At 38.1% G+C, this 12,963-nt stretch overlaps 1 protein-coding gene across 1 annotated transcript in view; it reads left to right on the forward strand.

Annotated features, from left to right (window-relative positions):
* The first annotated feature begins 229 nt into the window (after positions 1-229).
* LOC139709226 (ATP-binding cassette sub-family D member 2-like) overlaps positions 230-12,963 on the forward strand; it is a 30,729-nt gene continuing 17,995 nt past the window's right edge. Inside the window, exons 1-4 of the mRNA XM_071621180.1 lie at positions 230-1,185; positions 3,461-3,645; positions 6,519-6,699; positions 7,255-7,376. Coding sequence (XP_071477281.1) covers positions 345-1,185; positions 3,461-3,645; positions 6,519-6,699; positions 7,255-7,376 — 1,329 coding nt within the window. The 5' untranslated portion in view covers positions 230-344. The remainder of the gene's footprint in view (positions 1,186-3,460; positions 3,646-6,518; positions 6,700-7,254; positions 7,377-12,963) is intronic.

Consider the following 12,963-nt stretch of genomic DNA (forward strand, 5'->3'; position numbering starts at 1 on the left):
ACATGTACGTCCTTATAGTCACGAGTTTAGAGGGCATGGCACGGTGCACAGGCTTGATTGGTCTGGAAACCGGTGACGTTGTGATACACCATTCTGCACATTGTTGTATGCACAGTGCAATGTACAATGTACGTACTGTACATAACGTACAGCTACAGCAAGCGCCAGGCAAGCTAGGTACACACGTACTACACAGGTTTGATATCGTCCATTTGCATTGTCTGGACGTTACCTTGCACTGATCTGGCTGTGAATGTGAACCGGCGTTTTGGATCTTCTGACAGTTCCATGCCGCAAAATCACGGGTTGCTTGTTCATGCATTCCTAAAAGAGGTGCATGAATCATGTCTCGGTTACTAAAAGCATCAATCCACAGGAACTGGAAGAATCCCAAAGTTATTGGTGGAGTGGCAATTGCTCTCATCGTAGCCTATCGTGCAAAGAAGGACTGCGCTGGTCTGCTCAATCGGGCAGGTTTAGGCGGCTTGATCGGGCAGGTACCGCTGGAGAAAGCCCGTACCTGTGACGGTGTCAGTGGTGCATCATCATCATCATCAGCCAATAAACAGACTAAGGAAAATGACGCGAAAACAACTGACTCTGCAACACAGAATAGCGAAGACACCCCTAGTCCACAGCATTCATCAAAGGCGAAGACATCAACAGCTGTTGGGAGAGACTTTTACCTACGTATCCGACGTCTACTGCGAATTATTTTACCGGGAGTGTGGTCCAAAGAATTTGGACTTCTGACACTACATACAGCGTCTTTAGTGACGAGGACGTTTTTGTCGATATATGTCGCCCACTTGGAGGGAGGGATGGTTAAAACTATAGTCGATACGAACTTCCCAGGTTTCCTTCTTCAGATAGTGCGATGGCTTCTAATTGCTCTCCCGGCAACATTTATCAACAGTGCAATACGTTTCCTAGAATCAAACCTGGCTCTAGCCTTCCGTACACGACTTGTTGAGCACTCTTACAGACTCTACTTCAAGAATCAGACCTACTACCGCGTCGGAAATTTGGACAGTCGGTTAGCAAATGCAGACCAGAACTTGACAGATGATGTGACCACATTCTGTGAGTCTGTTGCACATCTGTACTCCCATCTCACCAAGCCCGTACTAGATGTTGTCATGATGACATTCGCATTGGTTCGTCTGGCCAAAGAAGGAAATGCCGGTAAAAACTGGAAATACTTGAAATAGATTTCTAATTTATTCTTACTTAATATGGTATTTATCTTCTTAACAATTAAGGAGACATGATGTAAAATAGGCTGGGACAGTGAACGCTGTTTAATGTGCTTCATTCTTCAGGAGTTCTGTACGTAGTATAGAGCCTGTGTGCCCATGTAAATTTGCATTGCTACTTGAAGTGAGAGGCTCCTGCATAAAAACATGTGCACATGGCATGCATGTACATGAAAGGCATGCAGCGCGCTAACCGATTGAGCCATGTGGCTCTTGTATTTCATCACTTCAAGTTCAACATATATTTCTTTTACCTAAGTCTGATTATCTTTTCAGGTGCATTCAAATATCTACGCATGATGAACTTTGTAGTTTTGTAGTTGAAGCTCTTCATGTGATACTGCTAACATGTATTATAATGTGTGCTCCACAAAAGCAGATACCTTTACCAAAGATACTGAAAAATTGCTGTGTAGCAGCAGTCGGGCTTCCAGGTCTATCCTCTTCTATCATCAGCCCGCTTATTGATGGGTGGTTTCTTGTCTGGACAGTTCAAAAGAAGGCAAGGCAGTCAGGCTGTTTGTATATCCATGCTAGATGCTTACAGTTTTATTTTATTGTCAAACTTCATGTTTACTAAATGAAGTTATAAATGGATTCCATTACTGACAAACATTGATGTATAGTAGAAAGAGTGCCTGCATATAATTTGTATTTCCTGTCATATATACCCATACCTGATAAATACAGAATGCTGGCATTTTATGCCTCTGTATTGCATGGTACAATGTAAGTTTGTCTCCTCTCTAGAATGGCTGGCAGATCATGCCCTGGCTGGTATAGGGATTCCCTAGATTAGCTGAAATTATCAGCACCCCCATCCAAACATAGGGCACACATAGAGCAGGAAATAATGCATGGATGAATGGACAAACAAATTTTGCTTTGTATATTTGTATTAAAATTGATGCTCATTGACTATACATTTGATGTGTACAGGGTGATTTTGTCACAAATTCACCATTATTCAGCAGTTTTCTTATACAATAAGTATACATGTACTGTGTACATGTACTGTAGGCCCTACAGCATTGGTCATTTTCACTCTTTGGAGGTCGGACCCTATACTGTACATGGTACTAGTACACTGTACAGTTCATATGTCATGAAGAACTTACATTGATGTAACTTGTGACTTGCAATGTAAACTCGTGGTACACGTGTACATATTCAGAGCTGTATGTCATACTGTGAGGGGTCAGAACTTGTTAAATGCGCCCTGTGATGCATCTTTCTGTAGGTGCGTTCATGTCAAAAGTCACATGACCTGTCCAGTATTCTTGGCATGCATTACCAAATATCTCTCATCTTTCTTTCAAGCCTGCAATACCAGCAACAACCTTAACACACAATGTTGTTCTTACCAGCATCACTCTTCCGGGCTGTGCTGTGCATGCTGTGCATAACACCAATGTTTACTCTGGAACAGCACTACAAGGACACCATGTCTTACTTTACAGCAGTGATTGTACTGCCTACATGTATTTTATGCATACCTTGTTTGTTTTGTTTAGGGATGGGGGATGGATATCAAGGTTACATGTGTTTGTGCTCTTTATAGTATAATATTTCTATGAATTGGAACCTGTGAGACAACTTTGCAAATTGTTAAATTTTTGATTGAGGACCACATCAAGGAAATGAAAACTAAGCATCAGTATTTGATATCCCTTTACTGGAGAAAATTTAGAGTTTCCCACCTTTTAGAGGATATACATGAGTCTTTTACATGCATTTCAGTTATGGGAAGCAATACCTTAATGAGCTGTCGATTTTGCAATTCATATTAGATGACAAATTTCAAGTTCGGTTGATAACTCACCAAAGTAAACACCCCACAAAATATGCAAAGTACTGGAGATTATTATAGTATAACTTGGGTATGTGCTCCTGAATCAAGTGCTTTAAATGCTGATGGGGAACAGCATTGCATAATCAGACATGGCTCTGAGTTGGGGGACAGTCTGGGCATGGCATTATCTTTCGTTCAGCTGACCAATTCACATGTCATTTCTCATCCCCATTGGAGAATTGGATGGTGGGCTTGCACATTCTTGTGAGGGGCTCAGCCATTATTTGGCCTCACCATGCCATCTTAAGGGAGCCTTCTGAAATTCCATTCAGATTCTCTGATCAAGAAAGGGTACAGGGGAAGTGAGGTGCTACAATGCTACCTGTACTTCTGTTGCAATATTTCTCTGTAGGTACTCACTTGCCAGGATTCATCGCAGGCGGAATGCTCATCCTTACAGCCAAGATACTGCGGATGGCATCGCCAAAGTTTGGCCGCCTTGTTGCCGAGGAAGCACATCGCAAGGGCCAACTACGCTTTGTTCACTCCAGGGTCATCACAAACTCAGAAGAAATCGCCTTCTACTGTGGTCACTCGGTAAAGAAGAATTTTCCCAAGAAAATTTAATTAATCGATGATGATGTGCATAGCCTCACAGTGGGATGCTGCTCAAGTAGTCATATGTACAGTACCATGAAGTTCATTTCATCAAATAAATCTCTCCATATTGATTAGTAGAAAAAAAAACTCACATTCTGACATACATAGGTTGTTCATTTGTATGAATTGATTAACAAAAAAGATGATTGACCATGCACTAATGCCATACAACACAGGCGTATGTATGTGTGTGCAATATGATACAGTAAGTGTACAAATAAACAGACCAATATGACATTTTTGTTTGTGCATTACACAAAAAGCATGTCTTTGTTATTGTGTAATCCAACACTTCAAATGTAGACTAGAGTATCAATGGTCTTTTCTGTGTGGTTAATGACCTTCAAGAGCTTTCTTGGGCAAGTCCAAGATAAGGTCCCCTCAGAAGGCAAAATTTCATCTTTGCTCAATATTGACATGTTTGGTATCATTTTGAAGCTTATGAGTTGAAGTTTTGATTTCCATGGAGGAAAAAATTATATTACGTAAATTTATGCAAATTTCAAGGGCTTCATTTGCATAAATGTGAAACACAGCGTTACGTATGGGACATTTATAAAAATTCATATTAATTCAAAGGAAAGCAAATGACATTTGATTAATATGTGGACATAAGAAGTTCATCAAATAGTTTAACTTGGTATGAAAATTTAGGGATTATACAAATGATTATGCAAATTAGCTCGTGTCCTATCATGAGATGTCCCATACGTAACAAATTGAGGTCATTTTTTTAGGTTTTTTCTGAAATTGCTAAGGTTATATTAATGCCCTTTTGGAAAGTTCTAATTTATTGTTTAGAGAAATTAGATACCATAGAAAAAAAGAAAAAACAGTAAAAGGAATATTTTTTATTAGGCATTGAAATAATGTTACGTATGGGACAAATGCGTTACGTATGGGACATCCTCATACATAATGCATGTGAATGCATGTAGCTAGCTGGGAAGGTCTCTCAGTACACAAATGGTCAATCATCCTGAAGAAAGCATCCCAACATTGTAGCTACTTTTTGAGTTATAGACACTTTAAACAATACATGTACTTGACTGAACGATTTTCAGAAAGGGGGAGGGGAAAATGGCAAAATACACAATGAAAAATCAGCATTAAAGGGATGGTATAGTTTTTTGCAGAAATGGGGATTCAGTTTTCAACATTTGATGAGATGATTGGAAACCAATTATATGAATTACTAAAGAGCATACAATCCTAAGACTAGAGGAATTCAAAGTTTAGTGATGGAGATCCACTTTGAAATGGTTGTGATATAAATATTTTAAAACAATATAAAGTAAAATGATTTTTTTTTTTTTATTGCAAGTGATACACAAATTGTCCTTATTCAGGTTTCAATAATAGCCACGACAAAATCCATGGGTATACATACTGAGGTGTGACTCGAATCAATGACCTGACTGCTAGACAGACATCATATATCTACTCGATCACTGGGGTTCCACGCAGCAGGTATTGCTTATTTATAAAAATTAATATTTCTTGTGTCAAGTTGTTTTTTATTGAAACGAAATGGCAAACTGCCCTTCATCAATGGAAGTAAACACTTTAAACTATTCAATTTTTCAGTAGTAACTATCCTGATAAAAATAGGGCATACATACTCAGGTTGGTCATAAAATATAGAATATGATTAAATATGATTATGATGGTAAATATTTGAGGAATATTGTTCCCTTGTCAATCTGGATCAGTATTTGAGTAGTTTCAACTGATTCAATTTCAATAATTATGCAAAAATTTGTTTATGGGTATTTTGCAAAATTACTTTGCAAAATACCCATAAACATGTCTCTCCACACACTAAACGAATGGGGGACAAAGGGCATGCATACTCAGGTTGGTCATAAAAATATAAAAATATGATTGAATATGATTAGGATGGTGAATATTTGGGGAATATTGTTTCCTTGACAATCTGGATCAGTATTTGAGTAGTTTCAACTGATTTTACTTCAATAATTATGCAAAATACCCATAAACATGGTTCTTCACACACTAAATGAATGGGGGACAAACTGTCCCATACGTAACTGTCCCATACGTAACACGTCATGTCTGTCTTTAATTAGAACCTGTAATTAGAGCTTTTTGCCTAATGACATGAAACTTACCTGTGATAATCTTGAGTGTTGTGACTTTCATCACAGTGAGTTACAAGTTGTAGAATGAAATACTTTCAGAGAGTTTTGAGGTTGAAAAAAATGTTCAAAAAAACAAAATTTTTCTGGTCCCATACGTAACGGCACATGTTTTCTCTTCTAGAATATAATTGTGAAGGTCATTTTTCTCCATTTTTTGCATGATTATACTTCTCCTAGATATCAATCACCATGATAAAGTTCAATATGATCAAAAGCCATTAACACTATTTTTCAGGTCATAAAAGTCTCTGAATGTCCCATACGTAACGCGCGTGTTATCTTGGACTTGCCCTCTTATATATTAGCTCAACTGGGCTGAATGGCTTACGGAAGCTAAGGTACAATGTACTGTGCAAGTGTATATTGTAATCGTTCACCATCCAGCATCCATCGTGTGTTGTGCATTGTGCATTATGTAAACATAAACTTTTTCACACTTTAGTCTTCTTGCCCAACTGGTGAGCCCTACATTTTGACCAAACTTGGCAAGAATTGTCAGTTGGGGTGGAGGGATCATTATGATGGTGCCCCATGGGGGGGGGGGGGGGGGGGGGGGGGGGGGGGGGGGGGGGGGGGGGGCATGTGGTAAGACATCAAAACAGTAAACTTCTGTAGCCAGATGACACTTTGACTGTCTGATTTGTACAGATTGAGCACACAAACCTGCTGCAGAAGTTCCATTCCCTCAAACGCCAGATGATCCTCATCTTCCGTAAGCGTCTCTGGTACGTGATGCTGGAGCAGTTCCTCATGAAATACATGTGGTCTGCCACGGGGATGATCATGGTGGCAATTCCCATCATGACAGCTGCAGGACCAACCCTGGCAGGTTTGTGCAAATGTACTGTACATACATTGTAAAAGGTATTCACCGGTATGTCATTTATATTGTAAGATTTTGTATAGATGCACCCTAAATTGAAAAAACTAATTTGTCAAAATAAATGATTGATGATGAATCCTGAATTAGGCAAGTTTGCACAGGTGCCAATTTTTAGACATGTGTTTACATAGTACATGCAGTGCCTGAAACTAGAGAGCTGATTCAAAAACGTTCATGCCACAGGTGCTCTCATTATGTACATGTGTCCAAGGTCTATTTGGAAAGTGCATGGCATTTGATGCCTTTTCAAATCTCATGTAAACACAATAAGTGCCCTTCTTCATTGACAATGATGTACAGTAGTTGTTTTGGGGGGAATAGTTGGGTGGATGGGTGATGTTTTTATCCTTCAAGCATTTTTTGATTTGGCTGCTTGCATGGAATTTATCCATTCATAACAGATTCATCATTACTCTAAAGACCAATTTACTGATCATCAATATCATCAATATAAACTTCATTCACCCTGAAACATTTTTTTTTTTCACTCCACATCCACAGATGGGGAAGAGCTGACGGAAAGTGAGGAGGTCAGTTTGAGGACGCAGAATTTCACCACGGCAAGAGGTCTGCTGACGTCTGCTGCAGACGCTATCGAGAGGATCATGTCCTCGTATAAAGAGGTGAGAAGAAGAAGATGATGATGATAATGATGATAATGACGATGATGATGATGATGGTGATACCGATAACGATGATGATAATGATGGTGATGATGATGGTGATGAAAATGATGATGTGGTTAATCATGATGATGATGATGATGATGATGGTGGTGGTGATGGTGATGGTGATGGTGATGGTGATGGTGATGGTGATCGTGATGGTGACCGTTGATAATTATTAGCCATTTAACAACAGATCAACCAAAAAAGAAAAGGAAGCTTTAATTGTGATTGGAATTTTTCGCCTTGCTTCAGGAAATGAGTCATACTACTCTGGTTGTAATGACATAATTTGTATGCAAGAGCACACATTTTTGTGGTTGTTTATATTTTGTAAGTTATGCTATATTACGCAGATATGCTCGTAAATCACTTAAAATTTTAGGGAGGTAATTTCTATTTCTGTGTGAAGCTCTTGTGTACATTTACAATGCTGGTACTTACAAATTTCTCAGATTATTTTCTCATTATGACGAAGAACCTTACACACACTTACACATAGTCAGTGTTACAAATTGTATATTCATTTCCTCTATTTTCTTAAGGTGAGTCTCTTTATGAAGGTGTAGCTCTAAAATGTGCAGAGAAAAATGAAAGCCTCGAAGAATGTTGACTTTGTCATATTGTAAATATGGAAAAAATTTAGATATTAAATGCGGTGACATAGATTACATGAGGTGTACAATGTAACTTTGAATTTGAGTAACATAGCATTGTAGTGGCATGTAAGATGGCTTTTTTTACCCTTGAAATTTCTGCTAAATGGGACCAATAGTAGTACCAAGGTAATATTAGATTTGACCTCACTATTAAAGATCACAAACTCTGGGAATTGAGTGTGTCATCCTGTACCTTTACAGAAAATTTCAAAAACGTAGAACACGATGAAAGTCAGAGACTCCAACTCTCCCATTTTCGACGGGAGATCTCCCACCGAAAACCCATTTTTGAAAAATCTCCCGTTCTCCCATTTGAGATTTAATTTCTCCCGCCCTGGCTCTTTGTCTCCCGTTGGAGAGGATTTCTTACATATTTCTATCGTATGTTGAAATAATAAGCCTTAGATAGCACCAGAGAGCATCTAGAACCCTGGGAATTTCGCGCTTCGCACACATCAACTTTGAGTCTCCCGTTTGCTAGGGGTTTCAGGTGGGAGAATCTTCAGATCAGAAGGTACTTTGGGTTGGAGTCTCTGGAAAGTTCGTTATGAGCTAAACAAACTTTGCAGTGCACACTTTTTGTGCAATAAAGTGCATTCACCTCCTCCATTACAAACAACTCAAAAGTTTGTCATATCGATCACAAACAATGAATATGTAGATGATGTGTACTTTAGTGAATAGGTTTTGGATGTCAAGTCTGAAGATAAACAGCATCAGTTACCAAATCTTAGATGATATGATGTCTGAGATAGTACAGAAGATTGCATGTCAAAGAGTTTGTTGTGCCACAAAGAAAGAACACATTGTAGTACTGTAAAAGTGGAAATTTTCGCGGTGTTGAAATTTTCGCGCATTTCGCGCAACCAGAAACTAGCGCGAAAATAAAAGCACGCGAATATTTTTGCATGCCATACGTTCCAGTGGTTGATGTCTTGATTCCGTGGAATTAAAAACATGTGAAAATCTTTTCACCCGGCCAAGCGCACAAAATTAGTCGTGCAAAAATATCCACTTTTACAGTAATATTAGATTTGACCTCACTATTCAAAATGACAAACTCTGGGAATTGAGTGTGTCATAACATCGGAAAGAGCAGCATTTGATGCAGTATGTAACAATCTCGATACAAATGTAAGTGCACCATATTGTGTGCAATAGTCAATTAATCTATAGCATGCAAATAGCGAAGGAATATTCAACTGATATTCAGTTGAATTTCCATTGTGGTGTAGTAGTGGAACCCTTCATGTGACTTGTAGTGAGACAATTTCTATGGTTGTGTTACATATCCCAATATTTGGTGACTATCCCATCATTGATGTCCAGTCTGTACAACATAGAATCACATGAGAGACATGACTGTGTGTCTGGGAACAGATGAGGTGCATTTGATGATGGAATTCAAACTGAATTTCACATACCGGTACTCGTATATATTGGACATTTGCGGCTTGTAGCTCTTGCAACAATATTGAAGGCAGAGGGTTGTGGTCCTGTGTGGCAAGACCATGTATTTTTCTCACGCAAAAGATTTGAAATATTCAGGTCCTCATATCTTGTTTGCAAATTGCTGATCACTTGGCCTGTGTTTCCCGCAGGAACGTCGCTGTGTGTGCACGGATGCCTGGAAACTCTTGCAAGAGCACATTTTATTCCCCTGCCCATCTTTTACCAAAAGGTATCCGAGCATGGACACAAAGTTTGCTCTAATTCCTCCTCTACATCGAGAACAGAGATGTCCGTCCGATGCTAACCCTGAAATATTGAAGGTGTCATCAATGACGATGAAGTTGCCTTGTTAAATGCCTTACTTTCAGATTGAAAGAATAGGATGGATTTTCATGTTGACTTCAAGTAACTGAACAGATTGCAGGACACAAAGCCTTAGTGTGCATACATAAGACATCACTGTGCACATATACACACTGTGCTGATTGCAACATGACTCAACTACCGTACTCTTGCATTCAGTGCAGTGTTTATGTATATCACAGTTATTTTTATTCATAAACCTACTTTAAAAGTGGTTTCTTTCGCGTACAGAAACTTTCGCGGTTTCCATCGGTGCCGACTTTTTCGCGTGTGTTTAAATTCGCAGTCGGTAATGATTGCATTGTAACAAGCGACGAGTTCAAAACATTTTCGTGTGATATTAAATTCGCGGTTCAACCTCAAAGCGCGAAAAGCTCGAAAATAAAACCACCGCGTAAGAAACCACTTTTACAGTATTTATCTGATTTTTTTCCCCGAGGTCTTAACCCTAACTAAGGCCGGGGGGGCCTCCGAAGCCCCCCCCCCCCCCTCGACTTGACATTCCGTGCGATGTATCGCAATCGCAAAAAGCTATCGCCACGATGTTTCATGACTTTTTTCTTTCGAGTCTCCCGCATCTTTTGACACCAAATTTGCACGCCCGGGTGCGCAATTCCAAAGTTACGCATAAATATGTACATGCATGCCAGACCCAAAATTGCTCAAAAACGTGAATTCGTGTACAATTTCAATGCAAACTGTGCTTACAGGCAAATTTCATAAAAGCATGATTATTTTGGGGTTTTATTGATTAAAATCAATGAATAACATATTTTCTTGTTCGGAGCAATGTCGCGGACAAATTTCATCGAAAAAACAATGAAAAACATATAAAGTCGAAAAAACAGAAATACATAAGAAATTCAAAAAACAATAAAATACCTAAGAATTTTTTCTGATATCACAATTTTTTTTATTACATTTGCTAAGGACACTAAAAAGAATATTTACACAAAAAATGTGCCTGTTTTGAGCTTTATTTTGTGATTTATACCAAATAGTCTGATTTCATGTATCATTATGCATAAATTAGCATAATTTAGCATAAATGATAATTTTTTGAAAAATTAACTTCAAGGTATTTTAGATTACATCATAGGCAATGTGTGTGCCAATTTTCGTCGCGATCGTGCGGTCGATGGCCGAAATCTGGAGGGGGGGCCTGGGAGGCCCCCACCCCCCCTGCTCTATCAACTACCTAAATAGCCCGGCCTAGTTAGGCTTAAGCTTGATATTGCAGCATCAGCAGTCAGATTTTACCCATTGAAACCTCCAACCCACTGCCTTTAAGTCAAAGACCCACGTACTGTAGCATGGCATGCGGTACTCCAGGAAGTTGCTGAATGCTCATATTATATGCATTACTGTCAATTTAGAGCTTATCATTGTTGGTAAATATTTGCTTAGATTTTGACTTTTGCCTTAGTGGGTGTTTTTCTTCTTGTTTTTGTTAAAATGAAATCATGATTTATAAGTAAAATGATTTACAAAAATGATTTACAAAAAAAATATATATATATGTATATATCATTTCTTTCAATATTTTGACTCCTCAATGAACTCTAGATGTCTGCTACCATCTTTGCAGATGGAATGTCGAGACAATAAAAGTCTAAAATATGTAATGTGCATTGATTGTATTAACTATACCACTTGTGTTAACATCAAGCAAAATCCATTATTTGCAGTCACCGTGTTGATTTCATTGTATCAAATATTAAAAGAAAGTAAAGCTCAAATATAAATGTGGATTGAGTGAAAGCAGCAATATTAGTACAACAAGTCAGACAATGGATTAGAAAGTTATGAATTTTCAAATGTCCACCTCAATCTACCCACTGTGCATGCACTGTACCAGTATGTCATTGAGAAATATGATGATGACATTATACAATTGATTTCTACTTGGTTTCCTTGAGGGCTGTACAGTGCACTCCCGTTATAACGAACACGGTTATAACAAAATTCCGGTTACAACAAAATCAAAATTCAGGCCGAAACATTATCGGCTCTATGTTCATATTGTTTACTTGTTGGGTTATAACAAAATTTCAATATAACGGAAGAAAACTGCCGGTCCTGCGGACTTCGTTATAATGGGAGTCCACTGTACTAGCAAAAGGTTTGAAATAATATTGGCAGCACAATTTGGTGTGTCAGCCTCCTAAATATTTTGCGCTTGTAGGCAACCTTGTACAACACACTTAAATGGTAAATTCACCCAGAAAGTTACTTTGTGAAATGAAGCAAAAAAAAAAAAAACAATGAAAGGAGTAGGACAGTGAAAGTTTGTTCTAATTCCTATCACAACTATTTTAAAAAGTTATGACTTTTGAAGTTGTAATTAATCAAGCACAATGTGACAACTCCATAATGTAGCATGCAAGCTCACCTGCCACTTTCTCTGTGCATAAAATTCCATAAAATCTTTCTATAGACATTAATGATGACAGAACATAAAAAAAACAATGAAAGGAGTAGGACAGTGAAAGTTTGTTCTAATTCCTATCACAACTATTTTAAAAAGTTATGACTTTTGAAGTTGTAATTAATCAAGCACAAAGTGACAACTCCATGATGTAGCATGCAAGCTCACCTGCCACTTTCTCTGTGCATAAAATTCCATAAAATCTCTCTATAGACATTATTGATGACAGAACATAATTTTTGCATGCTAGCTTTGTATAGAAAAAAAATATGATTGTGTTATATAGTATTGTTCATATATTTATGCAATTCAATTTTAGATGTCCTTGATGGAAAAATTATGATTTTAGGGGGCCAAGCTTGCATGTGACAATTTGTGTTTGCTTGATTGCAACTTTAAAAAAAAAATCATAAGTTACGCAGTTTTCATCAGAATTTACTCTTTCACTGTCCTCTTCTTCTAATTGTTTTCATTCCTCTTACACAGACTAATTTTCAGGGTATATTTTCCCTTTAAATGTATTTAGAGATCCCGGCAGGATACTGACCAGATTAGAGCCACCCCCTTTGAATCGTTACAAGTAGAAGGGATTGTATTTGGTCTACAAACTAGTGCATTCCAAAGTCTAAATGGGCTGTCTCTG

This window comes from Diadema antillarum, unplaced genomic scaffold (assembly GCF_040938485.1).
Source record: "Diadema antillarum isolate AM-2024a unplaced genomic scaffold, OU_Dant_1.0 seq00001416_RagTag, whole genome shotgun sequence".
In the NCBI taxonomy this organism is placed as follows: domain Eukaryota; kingdom Metazoa; phylum Echinodermata; class Echinoidea; order Diadematoida; family Diadematidae; genus Diadema; species Diadema antillarum.